The sequence below is a fragment of the Colletotrichum chrysophilum genome (assembly GCF_026319265.1).
Source record: "Colletotrichum chrysophilum strain AFK26 chromosome Unknown scaffold_47, whole genome shotgun sequence".
NCBI classification, from domain to species: domain Eukaryota; kingdom Fungi; phylum Ascomycota; class Sordariomycetes; order Glomerellales; family Glomerellaceae; genus Colletotrichum; species Colletotrichum chrysophilum.
Window position 1 is genome coordinate 264,774 of NW_026517334.1, and position 26,160 is coordinate 290,933.

At 54.3% G+C, this 26,160-nt stretch overlaps 8 protein-coding genes across 8 annotated transcripts; 4 read left to right on the forward strand and 4 right to left on the reverse strand.

The window, feature by feature from the left end:
- Positions 1–8,337, reverse strand: COL26b_006434 (uncharacterized protein; the record flags this gene model as incomplete). The annotated part of the gene is made up of 12 exons (XM_053179253.1): positions 1–98; positions 172–228; positions 284–2,409; positions 2,463–2,514; positions 2,563–3,126; positions 3,178–3,334; positions 3,648–3,807; positions 3,855–4,158; positions 4,213–4,573; positions 4,623–7,341; positions 7,469–7,559; positions 7,611–8,337. The coding sequence occupies 12 exons, from the start codon at positions 8,335–8,337 to the stop codon at positions 1–3; spliced, it is 7,416 nt and encodes a 2,471-aa protein (XP_053036840.1).
- A 3,233-nt stretch (positions 8,338–11,570) lies between these two features.
- COL26b_006435 (uncharacterized protein) lies at positions 11,571–12,416 on the forward strand (the record flags this gene model as incomplete). The annotated part of the gene is made up of 3 exons (XM_053179254.1): positions 11,571–11,635; positions 11,691–11,741; positions 11,810–12,416. 3 exons carry the CDS (start codon positions 11,571–11,573, stop codon positions 12,414–12,416), a joined length of 723 nt encoding a protein of 240 aa, XP_053036841.1.
- Positions 12,417–14,134: 1,718 nt separating this feature from the next.
- On the forward strand, positions 14,135–15,384 carry COL26b_006436 (uncharacterized protein; the record flags this gene model as incomplete). Its single annotated transcript, XM_053179255.1, has 2 exons — positions 14,135–14,138; positions 14,189–15,384. The coding sequence occupies 2 exons, from the start codon at positions 14,135–14,137 to the stop codon at positions 15,382–15,384; spliced, it is 1,200 nt and encodes a 399-aa protein (XP_053036842.1).
- A 675-nt stretch (positions 15,385–16,059) lies between these two features.
- Positions 16,060–18,141, reverse strand: COL26b_006437 (uncharacterized protein; the record flags this gene model as incomplete). Its single annotated transcript, XM_053179256.1, has 1 exon — positions 16,060–18,141. One exon carries the CDS (start codon positions 18,139–18,141, stop codon positions 16,060–16,062), a length of 2,082 nt encoding a protein of 693 aa, XP_053036843.1.
- Positions 18,142–18,480: 339 nt separating this feature from the next.
- NIP7 (ribosome biosynthesis protein nip7) lies at positions 18,481–19,176 on the forward strand (the record flags this gene model as incomplete). The annotated part of the gene is made up of 3 exons (XM_053179257.1): positions 18,481–18,706; positions 18,772–18,860; positions 18,925–19,176. The coding sequence occupies 3 exons, from the start codon at positions 18,481–18,483 to the stop codon at positions 19,174–19,176; spliced, it is 567 nt and encodes a 188-aa protein (XP_053036844.1).
- A 299-nt stretch (positions 19,177–19,475) lies between these two features.
- Positions 19,476–21,100, reverse strand: COL26b_006439 (uncharacterized protein; the record flags this gene model as incomplete). Its single annotated transcript, XM_053179258.1, has 5 exons — positions 19,476–20,263; positions 20,317–20,587; positions 20,639–20,749; positions 20,804–20,991; positions 21,052–21,100. 5 exons carry the CDS (start codon positions 21,098–21,100, stop codon positions 19,476–19,478), a joined length of 1,407 nt encoding a protein of 468 aa, XP_053036845.1.
- A 1,251-nt stretch (positions 21,101–22,351) lies between these two features.
- On the forward strand, positions 22,352–23,171 carry ATP23 (Mitochondrial inner membrane protease atp23; the record flags this gene model as incomplete). The annotated part of the gene is made up of 2 exons (XM_053179259.1): positions 22,352–22,894; positions 22,944–23,171. The coding sequence occupies 2 exons, from the start codon at positions 22,352–22,354 to the stop codon at positions 23,169–23,171; spliced, it is 771 nt and encodes a 256-aa protein (XP_053036846.1).
- A 310-nt stretch (positions 23,172–23,481) lies between these two features.
- ARK1 (Serine/threonine-protein kinase ark1) lies at positions 23,482–24,784 on the reverse strand (the record flags this gene model as incomplete). Its single annotated transcript, XM_053179260.1, has 3 exons — positions 23,482–23,598; positions 23,652–24,623; positions 24,689–24,784. The coding sequence occupies 3 exons, from the start codon at positions 24,782–24,784 to the stop codon at positions 23,482–23,484; spliced, it is 1,185 nt and encodes a 394-aa protein (XP_053036847.1).
- Between the last annotated feature and the right edge of the window lie 1,376 nt (positions 24,785–26,160).

Genomic DNA, 26,160 nt, shown 5'->3' on the forward strand with positions numbered 1-26,160 from the left:
TTACTGAAGATCCGCGTCTGGCAAGTCTCCGGCCGTTTGCATGGTCACGTCTGCCAGGCTTTCCAACTGTTCCGAGGACGCTATCGAGTTTTCCCAGTCTGAGCCGTCAAGTCAGCCCTCGTGGTTCCGAGGAGATGGTGTCAGAGTCACTGTAGAGGCTTGTGGACATACCGGAGCCCTCGTCGTCCATTTCCTCCACTGCCATGCGTCGAAGAGGCTCGATAATTGCTACCCCAGAAGTCAGTTTCTTAACCAAGCTGTTTACGGGGCATACGTCACTTACAGCGGAAAGCCTCCTGGAACTCAGTCAGGGTGATGATGCGCTGGTCCGCATCCGCCGCCACATCGACCTGGAAGTACGGCTCGCAGGCGACGATGATGCCTTGCAAGCTCTCAGTGTGCTGCTTTACTATCGGCGCCCGTCTCTTCAAGAAATTCTCTCTGAGGAGATACAGGCAGTTCATGGCAAGTTTCCGAGCTGCCATGTTGACAAGGGCCGAGAACTTGTCTTCCTTGTCATCCGGCACGTGAGTCGAAAGCCATGCCGACAGGAAGTACTCTGTCTCACGTCGCACCTCAGGCTCGAAGAAGCCTAGCAGGCTGGGCGCCCACATGGGGATGAAATCAATGTAAACCATGTGCCGGGACTCGTCGTTTTCGTCGCTGCTGTTTTGAAGGCTGCTGTAGGCCATCTTGAAGAAGCCCAAGAACGCGGCACCTTCCGAGTTTTGCAAGCTTCTGCATTCGGCGGCAACGTGGCGGAAGAGCGACAGTACGTAGTTATCGGATCTGCTTTGCTCAGAGAATACCATGGCCGCTTGGATGAAAGGGGTCACCGCATATTGCACCAGTTGTCCGCTGATCATGGTTCTGATAGCAGAGAAGACCTTCGACTCCATTTCGGGGCCAGAATTCATCAACCGCCTGATGATGGCTGCCGTGAACAGATGTTCTTGGTTTAGCTCAATCAACTTCTTGACGAAGATGCTTCCGCTACCCTTGCCCAGCTCATGTAGAAGGTGGGTTACTTCGCTCGACGTCCAAGGAAACCTTTGCGGTGAGCCAACCTTCTTCTGGTGTTCCATGTAGAGCTCCCACCGTACCTCGGGACCGTCCACGATAGTGCTGGGATCAAGAATGCCTTCCAAAGAACCGATAAAATGCTCGGCGAGTTGAATGATCATGTCGTACTGAATCGCGCGGGTGTTGCTCATGCGACGCATAACGTTCGTCAGCATTCGCATGTACTGCTGTGGCATCTCCAAGTTTGCGTCCGCAATGATGATGCGCAGAATTTTCATGAACCAGTCTTCCGACAAGAGTAATGCCGTCTCTGCCGGACCAAGTTTGGCGAATGCGAGGATCGTTTGGAAAACCTCAGACCAGGAACGAATATTCGTTTGGAAGTTGATCCAGAGGGTGTCAAACAGCTGCATAACTTGGGCTATGACAGGCTCCTCAACCATATCTTCCTCGGAAACGTAGTAAGCCTCGGGTTGCGAGGCCTTTATCGTCCGAAGGCTCGTGATGAACAGGCTGCCAACCGCGAACCGGACGCCGGGGTCCGGGTTTCTTTGAAGGAGTTGTCGGAATGACTCGGGTCTTTCTTGGAAATACTCGATGAAATCCAACGAACATTTGACGCAATTCACGCAGGCGCGTTCGATCTGTCGTCGGAATGCTTCGAAGTAGGGAAGATCCTTGGTTCTCGATGCAACTTGGTCGAGATGACCCAGCAGCATATGCATGGCTCGCTGCTCAACGAGGTGCATGGGAGAGCACAAGCCCCCATCCCGCATTCGCGCATGGTCGTATGTCTTGAGAACCAACTGTGAGTGACTCGGATCATAAAGGCAATGCCTTCGGAGCAAGATGGTGTTCTCCCCCGCGATATGATCGGCAACGTCCTTGGGGAGAGTGACCTTCAGTGGCATAGGAAGGGACAGACTCTGTGCCTTTTCCTGTTCTGCTTTCAGGACAGACGATCGTTGATAGAACAGCATGTAAGCACTGTACGTCTTGTCATAGGAAACTCCGTTGTCAAAGGGCACCTCTGGGCCACCGAAGGTTGACTTTTCCAAATCGGCTGGATTCCAAGGCGAGACAACGTCATCATTGAACTCAAACCAGGCTTCTGACGAGGCGCCAGTTGGCCGTTCTCTGATGTATGAGTAGTAGTGACCCGATTCCGCAGTACCTGCGTGGACCAGAACGCCAACCAGCTCAAACATGTCCTCTTCGCCCGAGTCAGAGGGAGATCCGAGGTGATCAATCGTGTACGGCCGCATGTCGATTTTGGTGGGGAACGAGAAGTAATCATTGATCTTGCTGCGCATCAATGTACGCAGATTGAAATCAAATCTTTTGAGATGGAAGATCAAATTATCGGGAATATCCTTCAGGCACGCCCTGAACAAACGGTCAGCTGTATATCACGACACTGGCGAAACACGAAATCAAACCTTTTGACGGCATCGACATGCCGGTCGCAGCTCGAGCACTTGTACTTGTTGTCTGGAATTGATCAGCCGATGTTGATGAAGAAGAGTGGGCAGCCCTTACCTCCTTGCATGATTTCACCGTCGACGTATGCTTGGAGACTGTCTTGCAGATTCAATTTACCCTTGATATCGCACTGAATAGCCGAAAACGGTTCCAGACGCTCCGAGATGTGATCGCATTCTTTGGACGCAACCTGCTGCACCAGCTGACCACCATAGAAGGATCTCAACGCCTGCTTTTCTTCAACAGTGTTGAGCTGTCCTTCCCATCGATCAAAAAGAAGATTGTAGAACTCGTCGACGTCCATCTGGTTGTGGACATCAATAGGCGTGTCATCGTACGTCTTAATGCATCCCACAAGCAAGCTGGGATCGATGAACTTTCGTGCGCTCTCTTGCATAAACGCAAACAGCTTCTGGGTTTCGGCCACTAGATTCTGCGGTTGTAGCTCATCTGTGACGGCATCAACCATGAATTTACGAAAGCCGGTATTCATGAAGAGTTGAGTGAAGAGTGAGTTGAGGTAGCATGTATTGGACAGGTTCCGAAGTCCAGCGTATCCACAAGGAGCTCTGATGGCAGACATGCGGTCGAATTGTGGTTGCAGCTCGTAGATATAAGGATCTTGAGAATGTAAGCGGGTATATCGCATATCGGTGAGTAAGGTACACCAACCGTTCTCGAACTCGTCAAAAGGAACCAAGCTCTCCAAATCGATCAGCATCTCGTGTAGGCGTTGCTCTGATCTGGACACCAAATAGAAGACGATGTCTCCCAGGACCAATCTGGTGGCAGTCGACAGGATGCAAGATCGTCCGCGACTGCCGTCCCTCTGTGGGGGCGGAAACAGATGTTTCCAGAAGAGTTTCCTACCAAGTTTGCTGCATTGAGGGTCAGTGGAATGTAATGAGTTAGACGTTCTTTTCACTAACTCTGGAAGTTCCTGTTCCACGTTCAGGTCCATCACGCTTGTTAGGCAGTACCAAAGCAGATTAGCCAGGCCCCGTGCTACGGTGTCCTCGGGACCGAATTGTTCGATATGCTTTTTTCGTCAGTTGGTAACACACCAAAGCATGGCATCGACTGACCTCAGCTGAATCATGTGAAAGTAAAAGATCGCCACATTGTCTTGCCAATTCAGGCACATTCACGACACCAGGGTTGTCACGGCAGAGCTTGATGAGAAGAATATGAGACAGCTTGAAGACTTGCAAGCATTGTCTCGGCTTCTCGACCGCTCTGTCGATGAGTCTGTTAAGCATTGGCCAAAGACGCTCGCAGAAGGAGCGCGTGCTTGGTGTCGACCTGTTCACGTCAGTACTGGACAAAGTATGGAGCTCAAGATCACTTACTCGCTGGGAGAGATGATCCTATCCTCTATGATCTTAGCAATGTTAACGCGAATGGTGTCGCATGGTTCGTCCAGAAGCAGGGTCCCTAGCAGGTCCTCAAGATTCGGCAGAGTCTCGAAAGCAGTCCAGAAAGCAAAGTCCATAGCAATACTTCGGATGATGGCCGAAAAAGTGGCCGCCGTGAGGGAAACAAAAGTTTCGTTGTGCCGTCCGTTGATTGCGGAGCTCAGAACATCGACGAGTCGGCCAGGAGGTGCTATGGCAACTGACTTATATTTGAGTGAGGATCCTGATGGCGCAGGCTCTACAAAAGAGTTAGATGTGTTATTCATTTAAGGGCTGTTGGAAAAGTACATACCTCTTAATGTCAGCAAATAGGTATTCATCAAGGTGAACGCAAGACGATTCTTCAGCACCTCCGACCCTGAGCTGTCAATGACATCCGGGTCCGAAATGGCTGCGACAACAAGCTTCCGCACTCTTACTAGAGCGTCAAGGTACGCATCAGTGATTGCACTCTTTTGCTCCGGGGCAGAGGTGGCAACGGCTTCTTTCAATCGACGGACAGCAGAATCCATATACTCTCGCATCGCGTACAACGCATATTGCGATTTGAACGGTTGTCCGAGTGGGAAGATCTGCTCGTATGACGTGTCGGGAGAATCAAAAGCGGCTATCATGTGTGCATCTGCGGGTAGTTTGACGAGGAAGTTGTGGATCTGGAAAGACGTTAGTTTGCAGCTTCAGATCCCGGGCCGGAAAGCCTACCTCTCTGGCAAGAGTTTCTTGCATGCTCAAATAATTCCACAGTTGCCCAAAATGTCCCAGTATCTCGATCTCAAGAAGAGATGCCCCTGGTTTGATCCTAGCAGCGGCAGTGGTACCGTTCTCCTCTCTCTTGACCAGAATCAGGCCATCATGGATCTTGAGCTCCTCCAAAGACCGGCAAACATCGTTTTCGTTGGGTGCAAACGGACGGCCACGGTAGTAGATCCGGTAGTTGTCGAACCCAGTGGCCTGCCTGATGCTTGCCAGCAAAGAAGCTGCCGTGTTCCGGCGTCCGACCTCAAGAGGCATAATGTCGGTCTGCTTATTTCCATCAAAAGATTGAAACTTAAGCTCGGCTGACTCTCCCTCCGTAACACTCGGGGAGCCAGGGGTCAACGCTCGCAAGTCAGGCGCGGAAAAATGAGCCTTCGTCTGGTGCGCCCTAAGAAAGTGTCGAAGTACTGCAAGCGATCGTATGAAGACACGCTCTTGTTCTCTGGTTTGCTCTTCTGTCGCCACAATCACCATTGGCTCGTCATCTCCGCTCCGGGTTCCCTCATTGAAAGATTCGAGTCGCTTCGCGGCGGCCTCCATCTGTTTCAGGCAGCGATTCACCAAACCCAGGTGAACTTGGCGTGCTCTATGGTGCGGGTATGCCAAAATTGACTCGCTTTCAATGTAGACATCGACCACAAGTGTCTGAATTGCAGCGTCCACAAGCGCCAAGTTCTCTGCGTCGAGTACCATTCGCCAGAGCTGCTCTATTCCACTCTGAGCGAGGCTTTCGTCGTCGTCAAGGATGATGTCATTGATATCATTTACTCGCGAGACGATGGCTTCCTTGACGAATTGTAGCGTTCCTTCGCATAGGCAGTCCCGTGGGAGGTTGGGTAGGTACTCAGTGAAGCACACTAATCGAAATGGATTGCTTTTGCCCTCTTTGGGGAGATTATTGAGGATTGCCCAGCCCGCGCCCCTGTCATCTTGACATGCAGCGCCGTGACCGACCAACATATCCCATAGGCGTGGGCCAAGGTCGGAAGTGACCGTGGTGGGCTCGTGGGTGAGAATCCAGCTAATCAGTTCCCTGCGGGGACTGTTGAAATGTTCGCAAAGCACAATCGGAATTCCGGCCCGTTTTGCCTGCTCGATGGCGTGCTCGAGCTCATCAACGAGAAGGGCCGTCAAGTTGTGTTCCGCCGTGAGAACACGTAACTCGTGCGCGACAGCTGGTCGCAGCGCCATACCCAGACACCACAGGGTACCTAGCGTTGTGGATGATTTTGCGGCAATGTCCCTGATGCAATCATTATAAATCTCTTTTCTTAGTTCGGGGTCAAGTCCGTCTTTAACCAAGTCCTTGAACTTATCGATGGCGAATTGGTGCACTTCAGGGTTCGTGATGTGTGACTCTGGGCTGTAGACTGACGCCTCGCGGAGAAGTCGAATGCAGAAGCTCAACGGCAAGATGTTCGGCGTTTCTTTTGCGAGATTGAATTTCAGGTGAAGATCTTTTAGCATGGAAGTGCAGAGACCGCGCACAGATGTCGTGAAGGCCTCGAGTGGCATGTTGTGCACCTTTTCGCATAAATAGAGAAGTTCCTCCTTGGTAAAAAGGGTCGTAAGGGGTGTCGCCATGCGGATCAGAGCTTCCGACACTCGCGGGTCTTGCGTCGTTGTAATCGTTTGCCAGAGTAAATCGGTTTGCTCCTTCCGGTAGAAGTGCGTAACTACCAAAAAGCCAACAATGTTGCCGCTCTCCACGGTAATCTCAGGATGGCATGTTGGTCCCAATATGTAGTCCACCAACTTGGTACGAAGAAGGTACTCTGCGATGTATTTGAGGAACTTAGAGCATTCCTCCTTGTAGTCTTTGCTGTCATCCTCACTGTCGTTGTTCTTCTTGTACAGAGAAACGAGATCTTGGCACATTGTGGAGGCTGCCATGACACGCAATTGCATCTGGCTGGACGTGATGAGCTTCCCGAGGACGCCAAGCTTCCATTCCATCGCAATTGCATCGGCAGTAAACTTTGCAGGGAGTTCGGGATAGCTTTGTCGGTGCAGTTTGAGACGCTCAGTTGCCAAGTTGTGGTCTCCACCCAACGATAGTTTGAGGATCTCGTGCAAAGCCGAAATGAGTGTCTGCGCGTTTTCATTCGAGAGTTGGGTGACGTTCTTATCGATGACAGTGGTGAGAGCTCCTGAAACCATGTTGCACAGGATATGGCCGTCGGCGAGTCTGGTTTTTGACATTTCGAACTTCTGGGGTGTGACCTGCGGGTGACGGATAACCTGTGCTGCCTTTCGCACTATAAGTGCTGTGATGTTGGTAATCGGCACTAGCATGTCCATAATGTGCTGGTATCTCAGAGCATTGGCTAGATGCATCTGAGTGAGAGTGTTCAATAGTTTGAGGTCCCCGGACCCTGACAGGAACAGATCCAGCATCTCTGTGACGCTGCCTCCAGCCGTCCAATGCATCTCCTCATCTGCTTGCATTGCGTTGTGAGCCCGCACCTCTTCCCTTCTCACATACGTCAAAAGTGGCTGCACAAAGCGGCCAATCAAGTACTCTGGCTGCCGTCCATCAGCATCAGGGTTGGTGTGGAAAGCCTCAGCAGTCAGATAATCGAATTCGATAAAAAAAGACGCGAGTTTGGAGAACGCGCTGAAGAAATCCGCGATAATAGGTCCACTGTCCCGCGAAGCTGAAAGCCTATGAAATGGTCAGCTTAGAAGTTGTCTTGGAGGAAAAGATAGGGACCGACTTCTTAGTCGAAAGCACCCACGCAATCTCTGGAAACGTATGCCAAAAGCTGTGATAGGCCAGGTGGGATTCGTACGCAGCGTTCACGCCAACGTTGGTGACATATTGTATGTAAGAAATCATCCATATTCGCAGAGAATCGAGAACGGCTTCGTCTGGGGGGGCATCTGTGTCTAGTCAGAAGAGGTATTCGCTACTAATAGTCGAGGTTGTCTTACTCGGTGGAGAGAGGTAGTTAACCAGTCTCGTCGCCGTGTCCTGCAAAGATTCGAGGGCTTCGTGGTATGGGAAATCTGTGGTGGGGTCGAGAGGGTCGAGAGAGCCAGCATCCTCTCTGATGATGCTAACCTCATCGTCGAATGGGGCATCCTGTTCTTCGTCCGGGATGGCAATCACCTCAACTTCGGGGCTCATACTCGATGAGGTTGACGGCGGGGTATCCGTGATTTCTATGGGAGCCTGAACCATGTCCACCTCCTCCTCTTCCAAGTCTTCAACGCTTTTTTTGACGCCATCCGGGGGTTCGGCCGACTGGGTTGGCAAGGACTGACGGGTCGGGGAGACGGGAGACGACGAGGACAGGTCGGGCTGGGCGGGATTGCGCAGGTTTATCGTGACACGGCTCGAAGGAGGTTCTGTCGGGGGCTGCCGGGCAGTCGACTGCATCTCTGGGGTTTGCGGGGTAGAGGGGCCGGTATCTATCCTCATGGCGGAGTCTTGAGTATTATGATCGTCGGCGAGGAGGTCTGCAGCTGGGGAGCTGGAGGTATCAGGGCCGGATCTAGGGCTTTCGGCGGATCGGCTTCGGGAGCCCCCAGACAAGGAGGTACGGCGTCGCTTCCTTGAGGCGTCGTCGTCCTCTGTGAAAGGGTTGGGTCTCGTTGAGCTGGGCTCAGAGGAGACCGCGCGTTCTGGTGCTTCCGAAGATCCTGTAGGCTGGTCCATCTGGCTGGTGCAATGAGGAGTCGCAGCGCGGGTCCTGGAGCTCCAGAGACGTCACTCGGGCGCGAGAGACGACTCGGCAGCAGCTGTCTAGAATTAGCATGTGGGTTTTTTTCGAGAGCTGCTGGTTGTAGCTGGATAGGAGGACGTGTCGCGCAGTGTATTCGGGACGATGATTGGGGGAATGGAAAAGAATAGGAGAGGGGTTGAGTAAATGACGAGACTGCGCAGAGCTTGGTGGCTCAGAAAGCGAAAAGTGCCAGAAAAAATGATTGGGGCCAAACGCTAGGATGTCGAGGTGACGATACCGAAGTGCAGGCTGAGATCCAACGAACCAAGCGAGTTGTGTTGGAGGTGGGCTTTTTGGGGGGAATGTGCAGGGGTTGCACGTCGTCCTTTTTCGGGTGCTTCAGACGCAGTGCGGGCATGAATGAATCCACTAGAGCTGGGAGCTGTGCTTTGGAGGGGGAGGGGGAGAACGTGGAAGCACTTGCGTTTTGGAGACACCGATGGGGGAAAAGATGAGGTAAGGGACCGGCGGGAAGATATGGTGGTGAGGCGAGATGGGAGCAGGCAAGGCAAGGCCGGGTGGGTAGGCGGCAAAACCTACCTTGGGTTGAAGCAAGTACCTTGCTCTGTAGCTTAAGCTACCTTAGGCACCACGGGCAGTTCAGGTTAATACGACGGAGGATGATGATGATGGGTGGTGGCGGATGGTGAAGGTAGGTAGGCGCCGTAGGGGATCTAAGAGCTTCGCCTTACCTTTGCTTATCAGCGCGTAGCAGAAATGGTAGCTGGAGACGGAGCTGGCGGGGAAGGAGGTCTAGGGGGGCAGACGAAAAGAAGAGCAAATAAGTCTAAAGCCGTATCCGTGAGCATGTGCTCCTGCTCTGCTGTTTCTCTGGCAAGGCAGACGGGCAAACAATTTGGAACTTTTGAGGCAAAGAGGCAGATGGGCAAATGAAAATGAGGATGCAGGTACCTACCTATCTTTGCAACGTCAAGCTCGTCCGCACAGCTTCTTTGGCGCGTCGTTGACGCCAGAAGGCTTTGGCGGTGGGCGGTGCGGGGTGACGGTGTACCTTAGTCAAGCGTGGCTAGGTAGACAGGCAGGCAAGGAGCAAGGAGCACGGTCCGGATGGTCTTGGGTGGGGAGCTGCTGTTGACTGAGGTGGAACTGGCTGGGCCGAAGGCAGTGAGGTACCTGCAGGGAACCAAGTGCCGGTACAGGCGAGGCAAGGAAGAGGGTCGAATAGCTGTGGTCTTCAGACGAGGGCTGGTCTGCTACCGTTTTTGATTAGTTCTCAACGAACACATCTTTCAATCTCTCGTCAACGTGGGTGGTCTTACTGTGTGGACGGCAATGGGATGCCAGCTTGTTGGGTGTGTGTAATGCCTGCTGCCATCTACTTTTCGAAATCAATCGTCGGTGTACCAGGACGAGATGATGCAAAAACAGCACAAAGAACCGCCGGCCGTTGTTTCTTTGGCTTTGTGAGGGCTGAGTGCGCAATGGTGGTAGGACAAGAGCCTGTCCCCTTCTTTGGCAAGTCGAAGCCGGATATCTATGCCTGCTTGGACAGCACGGGGAAGAGGACAAATGACGAACGATATGATTGTCTCGCTTCCCACCCTTCTAGTCAATGGCCAGGCAGCTGGAGGTGGCTTGCAGAAGGCGACTGTTGGAGCGCTCGTGGTTGGTCAACTTCCTCAGAGGCTACGGGTACGTACCATCGTATCAGACTGGCTGACTCTACAAGGTTGCCCAAAAGTCAACATTGCCTTCCATCTGCTATTATCAGCCATACCTGAAGGCAACAAGAAATACCCCTCGGTCGTCTTTTCCTCTATCAGATGCCCTGTTTTTTTCCCCCCATCGATTGGGGTGCAAAATTGTCTTGTGAGCAGCAAAAGCTGGCCAGTCAAATCGAAATGGCGGTGGTCCGCTTCGTACGCGCAGACACCAACGAGCCAATCGCTGTGTGAGGCAAGCCGAACACCTCTTGCCAGGCAACAATCCGAAAGGTTCGGAGAACGCCCAGTCAGGTACGGAAGTGGCAGCTTGGGAAAGCGCTTGGGCATCTCGGCTGGCTCACAAGGTCATTCGCGCAAGTCGATCAACGCTGCCCGCAATCAATATTCGGCGTGGGTAGACCAATGTGCGGTCTCGTTACTCTTCTGTTACCAGTCATTGAATTTTGACTCAGGAAGCGAAGTCATCTTGAATCTCCTACTAGTCAGACTGATGCCAGCAGCACATCAACACATCAACCGCGGTGACCGCGGATTGCTGCCTCTCGATCCTCGCGAGCAAAAAAGAAGACATCTAATGCCACAACGGTTCTTTTGCTTTCGTCTCGTTCTTGGCCACCCGGACCGTTTGGCGCCCTTCGCCGTGGTCCGCAAACCATCATCTCCTGAGAGGAGAGTTGGGCTGAACTTACACACATGTCATGTCGAAGCCGTGATGGTGCCCACCAAGCGGCCCGCCGTCAATTACTCAGGTCACCTACCTACCTTGGAACTCCAACGTAGCACTCGGCCTCTCGGTGCCCCTGGCTCGACCGGGCTGGTTCCATTCCTCCCGCTGTCGTCTGTGCCACCCTCCGAAAGAGCTCATGCGGGGCCCGTAGAGAGCTGCCCTTGTCCTTGCCGCACCTTTACTCCAACGGCCGATGCGCCTCTCTTCTTCCGGAGCTGACGTCAAATCGCGTCCTGGCAGCGGCTACCGAAACGTGCACAAGATCGACACCGACCCTGGGAGATGGAATGTCGGGTTCTTGGCATGACCTGCTTCTGCCACTTGCTTCGGCGTCGAGAATTGGAGTTCCTCTGTTCATCTCTTGTTTCTCACTTGATCGACTCAGGCCCACGCTAGCATCTCGCTTATCGGCGTACCGGCCGCTAAGGCCATTTAGCCTCGCGTCTTATTTCCCTGGCTGATTTTTACTTTTATCTCTTATTCGCCTGACTCCGTCTTGCGTAATGCTATGCCGGCGGCCCTCACCATACCCTTTGCCACTGACAGCATTTGCTAAACTCAGACACCTTTAGCAGTCAGTTGCTGAGCCACGCCCCATATTCCCAGGCACGGAACAAAGTATCAGATCGGTCTAGCAGCAGCGGGAATTTCGAAGCAAACGTCTACTGACCACCGCCGCAAAGTCTTTCTACCTCCCTTCGTCTCCACAAAAGCGGTGCAGCAGACAGTTCTAAACACAAAGTCAAGAAGTGAAATGGCCACATCTCAGAGGAAGAAGCTGGTGTACTCTGTAGATACACCATTCTCGACGATCCAATGGTAGGATCCCAGGGTCAAACCTACGCGCGTACCATACTAACATGCAATAACAAAGGCCTGAAATCTCACTAGAAGACCAGGATGCAATTCTGGAACTTCTCTGCAGGTGAGTCGTGGGAGCAGCCTGGGTCCTCCTTTGACCTCGCATTGAGAGCGTTTGCTGATGCCAGACAGCCTCTTGACGCCTATTGGCCAACACCGTCAAAGACATGTGCAGCCATCGGAAGGCAAACGGGCAGCTAAGAGGAAGAGAAAGGAAGAGGGCGGAGAATCCAAGGCACCGGCCAAGACAGAGCGGCCGCCAGCACCAGAGATCGCCTCATTCGTCGATGTCGGATTCACCAGCATCACCCGCAACCTCGAGAAGCTTGCGTCAGGCTCAGACCAACCAGCAAGAGAGAATGATGCCACCCCCAGCAGCGCCAGTCCGTACGCCTTGATCTTCGTGGCACGGTCAGGCCAGTCATCAGCTTTCAACTCTCAACTGCCGCAAATGGTCGCTGTCGCCTCGAAAAACTCCCAATCTACGCCGGCAACGAGACTCGTGGGATACTCGAAGCCTTGCGGCGACAAGCTCAGCACCTGTCTTGGCATTCCCAGAGTGTCATCTGTCGGCATTCGCGTGGATGCTCCCATGTCAAAAGCATTGTTCGAGTTTGTCAACGCGCACGTCTCACCCGTGCGAATAGCTTGGCTCGAAGAAGCCCAAGATGCCAAGTATCGGCAGATGCAGTTGCAGACAGAAGAGAAGATTATTCCGAAGAAGGCGGGCAAAGCCTGACGACCCAGCATGGCGAGGCAGAGGGGAGTACTGATGCTGGATCAAAACCTACGTAGGGTATTCCGTATATAGATACTCTCACTGCTCGACATCCAAGACATTTGAAAGTGCTGCTTCATCACCAATCAGCCAGCTTTATAAACAGCTGCACATCTGCTTTTCCCCCACCTACCCTTTTGTTTATAGTGCTTAACCAGACGAGAGAGGGTTCGGCCAGGTGCATGGTGCTTTATTGTTTTCTTGTTCGTCGGGACTTTGGTTCACAGCTGTCTGCCTATGTCTCATGAGCTCAACCTGCTACGTGAAGTGCGAAGTAAGTGGTCTCCCTTTTCAAGCCTACAACGACCAACAGGTTGTCACAATGACCCAGAACCACTTGCCTCTGTGAATGTCACAGCTGACCCGAGGCAAGGACACAGCCTGCCACTATTTGAATCTTCTTCTCGAGCAAACTCTTCCATGACAAGCCCCGCTCCCCTGGCTACCTGCCTACCTCATCTCAGGATAGGAAGGCCCATTGCTCCTCCCTCGCTTGTTTGGTTCTGAAAGTCAAGGAAGGCATCGTGGGCTGGTTGCCCGGCTACCTCCCTTCCTTCGACTGCTTCCTCTACTTCGACTGCTTCCTCTACTTCGACTACTTCTTCTTCTCCTTCCACTACTTCCACTTTCCCTCCACCTTTTATCCAGAGCAAGTTGAGAGCACCAAGCCCCTCCGCTTCCTCTGGTACGGCAACCTACCCCGCCAAGCCGCTGGGTATTTTACATCCTGCCCTTCTCTATCCCTTCACCTGCCTACTTTTCTTCTTCCCCCCTCCCTCACGCATTACTCGCCCGCCTTCAAACTCTTTCTAGGCACCAACCGCGATCCGTCTTTCGTTTGGGCTACTCGGTTTTCACCTTCCGGAGGGCGTGCAGACCGAACTGAATATCTACAACCTCTCATCTTGGAAGGCAAGTATATGTCCTTCGAGCTTTGGATTTTTCCTCCGGTCTTTCAGGATCGCCTTCTTCGCCAAGGTCGCAGGTCGGAACTCCCAGCGCCTTCCCTCCTTCCTCAACAACTAACCCTCCTTCCTGACATTGGGGAGGCGCAGTGTACCTTCTGATCCTAGGAAGTCACTTCATCCTCCCGTGACTTTCCCCATCATCGACATTCATAGTGTTGTCACCTGAAAATCACCGCTGTTACTGTCGACCAATTTTCATGCGTCGCTAACACCTGACTAGGCTCTGTTGGCTGAATTCTCTAGTTCTTTCCGCCTTCACCTTTTCTTCGGAGGCTTTTGGACTTCAGGGTCGCTCACGTTGGTTCCTATCCTTCAAAAACTATCTCAACGATAAGTCCTGTTGGATCATTCATTCCTCCAGGTAAGCCTGCCTGTCGAGAATTTTGGACCCTTTTGACAGATCGTCTAGGCATCTACGCAGGCATTCCTAGACAAGCACGGTTGCCTTATTTCAACATTCCACGGAACGCCAGTACTAGATCTCTCAAGATGCTGTCACACCTAGATCAGATGGCCGCTGCCAGAGAGCTCAGCAAAGACTTCAAGTCCGGAAGAGATTCTCGCGGTGGTTCTGCACGCGGCCGCGGAGGACGGGGCACTTCCAGAATCGGAGGCAATGGACCTGTTTCTGTTGGTCCTCGGACTGAATATAGTCGAGGAGATCCCCGCCTTCCTGCTGGACCTTACTCCTCTAAGCCACACTTAACTACAATGAGTAAGTCTCCTGACAATCTCTCTGTTGGCAAGTTACTAACAATCTGGAAGCCCGGCCTCTACCTTTGTCAAGTCGGAAGACTGCTCCGGCCTCAGCTAGCGCCAACGCAGCCCCTAAACAGGTCGACAAGAGCCTCCAGTCGTTCCTCGACGGCAGTGCGGGTCGGCCCGCTGCTCCTGGCAACACAGCCTCTACAGCTACTCAAGCTGCAGCTCCTCATCTCGCCCGTGTTGACGCTACCTCCTTGGATCCCGCTATTAGACAGCAGACCAACGCCTCTACGTCTAACAACACCTCTGCTGGGATCCCGCCTCATCTTGCTCCTCGTGTGGTTCCTTCCCAGAACACGGCCCCTGTTCGGCCTGCCGCTCTTCCCGAAGCCTCTATCACCAAGATTCAACCTGCTGCTGGTCCTGTCGTTCGCGAGCACGACAAGCAAGACCATGTGAAGCCTGAGAAGTCTCCCGCTCCAGCTCAACGCACTGGTCTTGGTCAGAGAATCTGGGCTGACAATGACAGCACGACTGTGGAGAACCCGCGCAAGAATGCTCTTCCAGTGTGCGAGTCTGGCAACGGCAAGGAAAGCAAGCCTGTCCTTACCAGCATCGACAACAACTGCTCGGGCTCCCGAACTGAACAGGAGAAGCATGCCCTCTTAGAGGGAATTGCTAACCGCATGCTGGCTAGCTTGGCCATTGCCCCTACCATCACCGCAGACAACTCGATCACTCCCACGTCAGGAGCTGAGCCTGCTTCCTTCGCCGCCTTTTGGGATGTTTTCCAAGGAAAGGATCCCTCTGCTATCAGAGACCTCTTAAAAAGCATGCAGACCTTGCCTGCAGCCGATGGCAAGGTTGTTCAGCCAGTTATGCAGAGCACCGCGGTTGCCAAGACGGTGCAGGACGTTGCGGACGATCCCAAGACCTGCAACTGCCCTGAGCGACCCCGTGGTCTGCATGGACTCAGTTACTCGTTGTTCAATGTCGATGAGGATGGCGATAAGGCACTTACGGACCCGCAGAAGTTTCTTGTGAACGCCATTATTCTGACCCACAGCAACGAGGACTGCCCCGTCCTTCAGAAGTGCAAGGACGACTACCCCTTGTGGTTCGGAGCTATTCCTGCCACCTTGCCTGAGCAAGAGGACAACCTCGAGGTTATCATGTATGCCGAGACAGCTGCTACAAAGCGTGCTCCGAAGAAGACCGGCCATGGTCGCGGCCTCAGCAGCTCCCGTTGGGCTTGATAAGGTTCAAGACGAGAAGGGAGTCGGAACGCTGTTTGTTATACAGCTGACAGACATGCTCTGCTGACGTCCGCCTCCGGTTCGGCAGGCAGAAAGTTGACACGAAACCTCCCTCCATGTGCTTATGATTGAAGGCATGGCCGACTCTTCTCAGCAATTGATCCTTCGCACGATGTTATGATGATACACATGTTCGGATAATGACGATACGTTGGTACCCCAACACTCGGTAATAATGCCATCTGGCAGCCATACTTCGAGATGCTGGAAAAGACCACTGCCTGCGATGACGGAACGCAGACCAGATACGAGAGAAGAAAAATTGGCGAGATCACAAGGTTAGGAGTGCATACAACACGTGCTCAGGATTGAGAGGCATTGGGTTCCCCTGGATTTGGACTGAGAAGTGCGCTTAAGCATCGAGGGCCTTATCCGCAAGGATATCAACCACCCGGTTTTCATTTTTGCTCAAGGATTGATGGACCAGTCACCGATTCGTAGATAGATAGATAGCCAATCAACAATTCCGTAGAAATTTTGTGCCCTTCAGTGACATGGAGTATTACAACAAACGTACTTGTATCAAGTCCGCCCAAACAGTTACGTTTCGAAGGGTATTACGAGCAGACGATGGAACGGAACCTCTTTTTATTCCCCAACGCCTCTGTCTTAGAATTATGCGTTACCAATGCTCTTCTCTAGTATCTTCACACCTTCCCTAACCTGGGGCGAGAAATGCTTCCGCAGCAGCTCCCCCTCCCATACCGTTGTCGCATACGGATTGCTGCCCTCTACACTGTCGCTCAACGCATTGTACATGCCGTCGCCCTTCCTCTCCTCCGTCCTCCACAGCGCGCTGATCTTCTTTCCGTGCGTGTGCGCCACATCCTGCAGTAATGCCAGCACCGCCTGTGTGGACTTGTCAGGGGTGTGCAGCGCCGCCGACATGAGTTGCTTCGAGAAGGCCGCGAGTCGCAGCGGTGGTACGGAGCGGATCTGGTATGTGGGCAGCAGCACGGCCGTCAGGCAGCGCAGGAGGAGGACCGTTGTGGTCTGCAGGTTTACACGGTTGTCGCGCGTGGCGCCGGGGCGGATGTGCAGGGATTTGGAGGTGAGCTCGAGGTCGGGGTTCATGGAGAGCGCGGGGAGGGAGGTGAAGAGATGGGTGACGAAGTGGGAGAGGTCGAGGTGCAGCTCGGAGCGGGAGTTGTGCGCGTCTTGGCCTGCGAGCAGAGCGAAGGCGGTTACTGTGCAGAGGAGAGCTTCACGGGTAGTGTTGCGCGCCACGGCATCGTCGTCGTCTTCTTCCTCTGCGGCGGCAGCTTCTTCGGCGCTGGGTTCCGCATCGCCCTCTGCATCTTCTTGGGCGTGGCGGATGAGGTCCTTCAGGGCTTCCAGGAGGTCGCCGAAGAAATCCTGGTTGATCAGGTGGGCGTACTTGGCCAGACCCTCGAGCACGGCACCCATGAGGTGCGGGACGCGCAACTTGAGGATGCGGAAATACGTCACGAAAACCAGCTTCAGCGTCTCGGACTGCATACGGTCACGCTCCTCGTGGCTGACCAACGCATCGGCCTGCTGCATGTCCTTCTCGATCTGCTTCTGCTCCTTGATCTGCTTGCGCTGCTTCTTGGTGCGGAACTCCTTCTTGAAGGCCTTGCGCGGCGGCGGCGCGCCAGGGTCCTTCTCGTGGTCCACGCGGTCCTGCGAACCCTTGCCTGCGAACTCGTCCAGCAGACGCAGGTGCAGGAACAGGTTGACCACGGTCTCGTCGACGGCGAACTCGCGCGCCTTCATCATCTTGGCGAGCAGCGCGACGGCCTCCATGGCGGGGCGGCCCTCCTCGTCCTCCTTGAAGAGCGTCTCGATGGCGCGGCGGCACTTGACAAAGTCGGCGTCGACCTTGCGCTTCGAGAGCTTGCCGACGAGGATCTTGAGCAGGTCGGTGCGGAAGTTGAAGTGCGGCACGGCGTTGATAAGCGTGCACGCGCAGGCGATGGCGACGCTCGAGATGCTCTGCCCGTTCTTGCGAGTGGCGGGGATGTCGAGCTTGGCCCATTTCGCGAGCTCCTTCACGTAGCCCTGGTAGCCCGAGACGAGTGCCTGTTCGAAGGCGCGCAGCTTGCGGACCTCCTTGGACAGCTTCTCGGCCGGGGCGTCCTCGGCAACGGGGCGGATGCGGTAGCCTGGGATGACGTCCTTGTAGACGGCGAGCTGGGTGGCCAGGGTGATCTTCTGGATGGTCGGGATGCTCGACTGGCCGATCTTGGCCAGGGCCTTGAAGGCGCTGACATTCTCTTCCGGGTCCTCGTTCAACGCCGTCGCAATCTTGGCGAGCTCCTCCTTGGCCTGGAGAATCTGGACGTGCTCCGGCAAGTCTGACTCCTCCTCTTCTTTCCTTCTTGTCTGGCGCAGCCTCTCGGCCTCGGCCTCGGCCTCGGCGATAGCATCTTCGTCCTCTTTACCCTCGAGCCAATCACCGTCGCTCTCTACGGAAGCGGCATCGTCGTTGTCGCCCTCGAGCGCACGGAATTGCTCGATACGGCCGTCGGCGGTCTTGATGGGCAGGCGGTTACTCTCCTTCTTGTCTTTCTTGCCCCTCTTATGCTTGCGGTTCTCGTAATCCTGCTCCAGGTCCCATCCAGCGGCGCTCTTGAAGAACTGCTTCTGGATCTTCTTTGAGGAGCGGGATTTCGGTTCGTCGTCTTCGGGGGGCGGCGTGAGCCTACGGCGTTTGGGGGCTCTGGAGGACGACATTGTTGACGGGCGGGTGTCGGAGGGGGCAAGAGGCCTTGTCCGTCAATGTCTGGTTCTGCTCGAGATTTCTCGATGCTGAGATGGATTGGATGGGACCCTGGGGCATTGCAGCAGAAGAGGGACTGTCGAGAACTTTTTAGTGGAACTTTGACCCATTGAGCCAATTATAATCCTGGTAGTGTCTTTGACCGCCCGAAATTTTTCGGGTTTCTGCCGCTACTCCAACCTTTGGCATCGCGATACATCCCACTCTCGGCACGGACTTGACATCTCTGAAAGCATTCTTGTCTTGCCCTCACTAAACACACCGAGAGTCGACGAAACGCAAAATTGGCTAAGATGCGTCCCCTCACGGAACAAGAGACGCAGACTCTCTTCAACAAGCTGGCCAGCTACATGGGCAGCTCCCTCAAGAACCTCATCGCCCCTCTCGACAACTCCCCCGACGCAGACCGCTATGTTTTCCGCATGATCAAGGACCGCGTCTACTACGTGCGCCTGTCCGTCGCCAACCTCGCGACCAGCATCGCCCGCGACAAGCTGCTCAGCATCGGCATCTGTCTCGGTGCGTTATGCGACGCTATATCCCAGGCCCAGAAAGTCCTTTTCGCTAACCAGACGGTCGTGTAGGCAAGTTCACCAAGACGGGCAAGTTCCGCCTGCACGTTACGGCGCTCCCTATTCTCAGCGAGCACGCGAGATACAAGATCTGGGTCAAGGTATGTCGGAACGCACTCTCAGCGCACTTCAGATACGCAGCCACTGACTCTCGGCGCAACACAGCCTAACGGAGAGATGCCCTTCCTCTACGGCGGCAACATCGTCAAGGCCCACGTCGGCCGCTGGTCCGACGACTGCCCCGAGCACCAGGGCGTCATCGTCTACTCCATGGACGACAAGCCCCTCGGATTCGGCGTCACCGCCCGCTCCACCGCCGAGGCGCGCCGTCTCGATCCCACTGGTGTCGTGTGCTTCAGGCAATCTGACGCCGGCGAGTACCTGCGTGACGAAGATACCCTCTTTGCGACTGGTTAAAAAGCTTGGGGAAGGTCTAAAATACCCATTGGTGGACAACTATGCGTGTGTATACGGGCTGGCGTTTCTTGGTTTCAAACAAAAAAGAGTAGATGACAAGGAGGGGGGCATCTTGACGGCGTTTTGTTGTTGGTCATATACTTTTCTTCTTCTCGTCATAACAGCAAGTCTAATACTGACACCCCCATAATGCTGAAATGGTGGCGGATCGCTCCTCAAATCATGGCATTTGCCTTTTCCTCTTCCATCATGCAGTGTTCCCGTTCCGTATGCCAAACCTTTTCAAAGCCTCTCTATAATCATGCCTTTCCCTCGTAACCAGCGACCCCTGCAATGAATTCCTCGACAATCTGCTCCTTCACCTGCTCCTTGAACTGCTTCTCCAAGCTAGGCGTCTGCGGCCGGCTCTCTCCGCTCCAGATGCGGATGTGCTGCCTCTCCGCCACGTACTCGCTGTCAGCGTACCCGAGCAGCCCGCCAATCTCGGAGCTCTGGTGGCCGCGGATGCGCATCACCTCCGGCGCGGCGTAGTTGACCAGCGCGCGGCCGACCTCGAGCGGCGTGCCGGTCCACGTCTTCCCGCTCGCGTCCGGGGTGTGCAGCCTCTCCACGACGACAAGCCTCACGGCCTCGTGCTGGGCAAAGTTGCCCTCGACGTCGAGCACGCCCGCGGGCAGCAGGCCAGCCTTCCTGAGGAGAGCACTGTGCGCGCCGGCGTCGATGTAGAGCGTGCCGTGGGGCTTGAGGCCGTGAATCATCCAGAAGTGGCGGTCGCGGATGGGATCCGGCGAGGGGAGGAAGCGGGTGTGCAGCGGTGGCTTCTCGACGGATTGGTCGAGACGGAGGGAGGCGGTGGACTGGGAGAGGGGGTCATCGGCGTGGTGGCCATCCTGCTCGCCGTCGGAGCCCGGGTCCAGGCGCGGGGAGGATCTCTGTTGGGCCTGGATGTAGCGGACGATCTTGACGATGTTTCCCGGGTTGGAAGAGCGTGTGATTACGGTTGTGACGCCGACGGAGGTCGCGAGACGGGCGGCGACGATCTTGGTCATCATGCCGCCGGTGCCGAGGGCGGAGCCTGCTGTTGAGACTGAGGGGGAGGTGTTAGTTCTGAGAGTGAGGAGCGGAACGGGTTGAGTGTACCATCTGCTTGAATACTGGAAATGTCCTCGACAACCTCGATAGCCTGCGCGTCGGGGTGTGTCCTGGGGTTCTTGTCGTAGAGACAGTCAACGTCGGTCATGAGGAAGAGCATGTCTGCGTGGACCATGCCTGCGGTGATGGCGGAGAGGGTGTCGTTGTCGCCGAACTTGATTTCTGATACTGCGAGGGTGTCGTTTTCGTTGACAATTGGAATGACGCCCAGGTCTAGGAGCTCGTTGAATGTGTTTTGGGCATTGAGATATCGTGTCCGCTGCCACCTTGTCAGAACCCATGTCCACTAGACGGCAAGATGCTCACTTACATCTGCAATGTCGCTGCGGGTGAGAAGGATCTGAGCAACTGGTTGCCTGAAGTGCCCAAAGAGATCGTCCCATAGACTGATGAGTCTGCACTGTCCGATGGCAGCCAACGCCTATATTCATCCGTCAGTCTAATGTCAGATGCTCTGGCTCAGAGATGAACGCACCTGTAGCGTTGACAGATGTTTCGGGCGTTTCTCCATCTCCATGCGGAGGAGACCGACGCCGATGGCGCCGGATGAGACGATGACTACCCTATGGCCATCCTTTCTCAACTTGACTGCCGTCTCGACAATGAGACTGAGAATCGACAGCAGGGGCTGCCGAGTGTTTTCATCAACGATGGAGCTGGTGCCTGTGAGATCGAGTTAGATCGGGCCATGAGACACAATGAGGGGGAGGGACAGCGACTCACCCAGCTTGAGCACCACCGTCAGGGGTTTTGAGCCCTCACGGTGCTTCATATCTGCGAACGAGGGGATTCAGAGTTAGTCACACACGTTCCTCCAAATGAACAACAGCGACGAGCAGTAAACATGCAGATTTAAAGCCAAAAGAACGATGAGCCCAAGGATTAAACCAGCGAATTGGGCAACATTACGTATTTAGGAAAAATACTGGATCCTCTTACATGTTGGACCAGTCTCTTCCGCCATTGCCAATGCCAAACCAGCCGGTGTCGAGTTATTGTGGGACGATGGGAACATTGTCCAAGGCCCCTGGTCGCGCCCTTTGTCGTCGCGGGAATGACTCTGACTGCCGTGCGGGTTGGCAAGAGAAAAAAAAATCACCCTGTATGGCCCCGATGTCGGGATCGACCGGTGCAAGGACGGGAACACGGGGGTCGGTAGGCTGCGCGGGCCTATGAGATGGCGGGTAATGCCACTAAAACCCGGGGCTAGCGGCATCTTCAGCAGAGCGTTGGCATGCCGCCTTTTCTTAACCCCTGTTTGGGTCTGGGAAGAATGAGATCATGAATCGGGTAATTGGGCGTTTGACCGCTTGAATGTGCATTTGAAACTGCAGTGTCTTCCGGTAGGGCGCGCCTTCCCTGACCTGTGTTACTGTACCTGGGTAGCTAATTAAGAGGCACTTCATACACCAAAATCGCAAGCCACAACTTGGCAGTGGACTCTGGCAAAAAAAGCCCACAGGATTCAGAACTGTCGAAGACGACTAAAGCCGATGAAAGGGACGTTGATAGAGACGGAAATGGGTATTCTAGTCGCTAACTTCAACTCATGGCTTAATAAGTGTAGGTGTCGATTACTCGACGGATGTCGTTTAAAGATCCGCCCATTTGTCTTTGGTACATGATCTCCATTTGAGATGTTTACTCCATTGAACAAAACGGACTGACGGTGAGAAAACCTAACGATGATCAATATCTTCAAACCCATATTTGTCTGTGATTCATATGTACAATTCAATCCTATTAGAACGTCATACTCGATCGCCCATGTGCTGGAATGTTCAAATCATCGACAACTGAGTCGGTCCACTAAATTAGGCGTTGTCACCACATGCACGATGCACCTAGACTCGTTATCGATAACAGCCAAAATTTCCGTCCAACCTCCAATCAACCTACCCCATCCTTACCTCAGCCATCATCAACCAACAACTCCAACTCGCGCCGAAAGACCGCTTCTCGCCTGCAACCTCGTCGAAAGCCCCCTCCCACTCCTCAATAGCCGCAGCATCAATCGCCCACAATGGCTTCCGAAGCCCCCTCCCAGACACAAACAGCGCCGCCAGCCGAAGGACTCCCTCGCGAGCTGCGCAACGATCCCGCCCGCACCGGCTTCAACCCGCAGACCAAGTGGTGGATGAACTACTTCAACGTCCTCACCGGCCGCATGACCCCCGAGGGCCAGTTCCACTACCGCGAGCACCGCTACCGCGCCAACGAGGAGCGCGACTGCAAGCGCTGCGAGGAGCACCGCGACTGGCTGCTCGCCTTCTCCCCGACCGTCCGCTTCCTCAACGACAAGATCGCCGCCCTCAACGGCGAGCTCGACAGCTCCAACATCCTCTGCAGGCGGTGCCCCGCGCGCCTCACCGAGGACGGTCAGGTGCACCGCCAGTCGGGCGGCTTCAGCCCCGCCCACGGCATCTTGATCTGCGCGAACGAGGTGAGGGACCGGAAGCATCTGGAGGATACGCTCTCGCACGAGATGGTGCATGCGTGGGACCACCTGAGGTGGAACGTGGACTGGATGGGCGATTTGGACTTGAAGCATGCGGCGTGTACCGAGGTGAGTGGCCTAGTCAAAGCTTGCTGGAGGGGGAGACTGACTTGGACAGATTCGTGCTTCTGCGCTGAGCGGCGAGTGCAGATGGACCAGAGAGGCGTTCACAAGGGGGAACTGGAGTTTGTCGCAGCAGTTCCAGGACTGCGTGCGTAAGCGCGCGATACAATCCGTCCTCAACCGGCCGAGGTGCAAGGACGACGTCCAGGCGACCAAGGTAGTCAACCAAGTGTGGGAGTCGTGCTTCAACGACACCAGGCCCTTTGACGAGGTCTACAGGTAATGAATGGTTGAGATTGCTCAGCATAGAGCGTGTACCATACCCCCGACTCGTGTAATTTGTCTCCTCACATACGAAGCACCACGAAGCAGTGTTGAATGCTTGGATGATATGACTATGGTTTTCGTTGGCTACTCAAAAAACGACATGAAGAATCCCAACTCCCATACATGCAGTGGAAACAAACCCCATACCCCAACAAGCCGTAGATCAGAGCCGGCCTAATCCAGCATTAATAAAAAGAATGAACGCCGCTAATCCTACAAGGACCGTTATGCCTTGGCTGGTATGCATGAATCATGATGGTCATTAATTAGGAGTTTCTCTCACGGTTGGACGCTCTCTCGCCCTTTACACAGTGCTTGACGATCCACGGGTGGGTTTGGACCTGGTCCAGGGGTATTCTCTTCTCGGGGTCAAGGACAAGCAACTGGGACAACGGTTAGTCATGGTCGTGGTAGGGCTGACTGGAATGCGGCTCACCTTCTTAATCAGGTCCTTCGCCTCGGGACTGACGAATGACGGCACAGTCATGTCGGCCCGAGCAATTCTCCTCTGCGTCATGACGGGCGTGTCCTCGAATGGCGCTTCACCAACAAGGAACTCGTACGTCAAGACACCCAAACTCCAAAGGTCGACCTTCTCGTTGTAGTAGTTGTCCGAGCTGCCGGGCTTGATCATTTCAGGCGGCAGGTAGTCGAGCGTTCCACACATGGTGTTGCGGCGGTTGTTGGGGGCGTGCACACTCCAGCCGAAATCAGAGATCTTGATCTCGCCGTGGATTCCCATCAGAATATTCTCGGGCTTGATATCACGGTGGATGACGTGCTTGCGGTGAAGATACTTCAGCGCCGAGGCCATCTGGGCGATGTACTGTGCCGACTTCCACTCGGGGAAGCGGCTCTCCTTGCGGAGGTGCTTGTATAGCTCTCCCTTGCCGGCGAACTCGAGAATCAGGAACACACGTTTGCTGTCGTGGAAGTGACCGTACAGCTGGAGAATATTGGGATGGCGCAGGTTGCTCTGGATCTCAATCTCACGACGGACCTGCTTCTCGACGCGGCCCTGTTGCAACTCGTTCTTGTGCAGGACCTTGAGGGCACAGATGAAGCCGCTTGTGCGTTCGCGGGCGAGATATACACGACCGAACTTGCCCTTGCCAAGAGGGCGACCGATTTCGAACATGCCGAGGTGGAAGACCTTGGGAGGTGCGGGCTCGATGACGACGGAGACGGCGGACTTGCGCTCAATCTCAACGACCTCGTCGGACGTCCTTGAGGAGCTGGAGGGAAGGGGCTTTCTCGTCGGTGATGTAGGGTTTTTCGCCTCACGTTGTGCTGATTGCGAGGGGAGTTTTACCGAAGCGACGGCATTGGTGCTCTGGGACTGGAGGGCGACCTTGATGAGGTTCGGTCTGCTCGAGCTGTGCGCCAGCTGTGATGTCTTGACAATTGACTGAGAGAGAAGTTAGCAAGCCGTTGTACGGTTTGATGGACTTGTGCGACGGCGACGGCACGAACCTGAGCCTTGGAATAGAGCTTGGAGCCATCGCATGGGTCGTTCTCGTCATTCACAGACATGCGCTCGAAGCGCGACTCCAACGTTCGTGTGGCCATCGTGCTGTGTGTTGAGAGGATGACGAAAGATGAATGTTCCCTGTTGGTTAGAAGAGTGCCGTGGAGGTATTTTGGAAAGAAACTGGAGTGGCTGTCCTGGTTATTAAGAAAAGCTTCGGGTAACGATGCTCAGCCGCCTAAACAACGGGGGTGAGCCTGGTTGCCGGGGGAACAGCACCAGGGCAGCGACCCGCCCCACACCCTCCAGCCCCCCCACTTTCCACTCCCCCAAGGACAGCGCGGGCGCTTGCGATGTCAGCTCCCTGGCGTGAACCTTTCCCGTTGTTGGTTATTCGAAGGCTGGTAGATGTATTTGGCCGATGTCTCCCTAGCCTGCTTTCTTTGCAAGCACTGTTTCAAGATCCGATGCGGGGTTTGGTTGAGTCAAGTGGCTCTCTTGACAACGCTGTTTTGTAAGGGCCTTGTTTTGACAACTATGTGCTTCCTGGTTCCTGCCAACTCATTAATTGATGCTGCTATTGCCTACAGCCTCATAATTTCCATGCCATTTTCAGCCATTTTCAGCCATTTTCAGCGTTGCTTCTTGAATATCTTCAGTTGAAGCAGCGACGTACGCCGTCACCATCTCTCTTCTCAGTTTGCTGCACCTATTCATTTTTCGCTTGGCCCAGTATTCTTCTATTGAGACATGTGTTTGACCCTGGCCAGACGAAGCCTCGCTGCTTTTGCCTTCAACACCAATTCAAACCCATCGAGCTATTATCGGCCTAATATATAGAATATTCTGGCGTAATCGTCGCACGTGCTGTCGCTGCCCTCAACATTGCTTGAATCAGTCTCGTCGTATCGACTGTTACCTTCCCACTTATCCCCGTGGTGCGGCATGAAATTGATACGAAGGTGCCGATAGCCATGAGGTAATCACGTTCACGTCAAAACTCAAGTCAATCAACTGTACTTAAGAAATGGGCGTGATCGCTTCTTGTTATTGCTTTTCTAGTATCTTCGCTGTTTGTCTACTTCATGTCGTCTTGCTGAGCTCCGCTTCAAGCGTTTCTGTTGGGCAAAACATCCTCGATGTTTCTCGGTCCAGCGTCGTAACTCAAGGGGCGATTGCTCCTGTTAACCAACAGTTTCATGGCTGATGGCTGATCATCGAAGTTGACCGAGTAACATCGCCGCTTCCCATGGCTATCCCATAGAGGCCTTGTGACAGGTGTACGATATTCAATCACGGGTTCCGCCGGTTGACGAATCGGCCGACGGAACATTCCGGCCATTCTGGCGAACATGCGGCGCGCACCCGCGCTAGTATCATAATATGAGCTTTTGGTCATGTCAGGACCTCTGTCATTGGTGCTCTGTTCAGGATGTACTTGGGGAGCCGGTAGGGGCCGGGGAGCCGATGGGGGCTG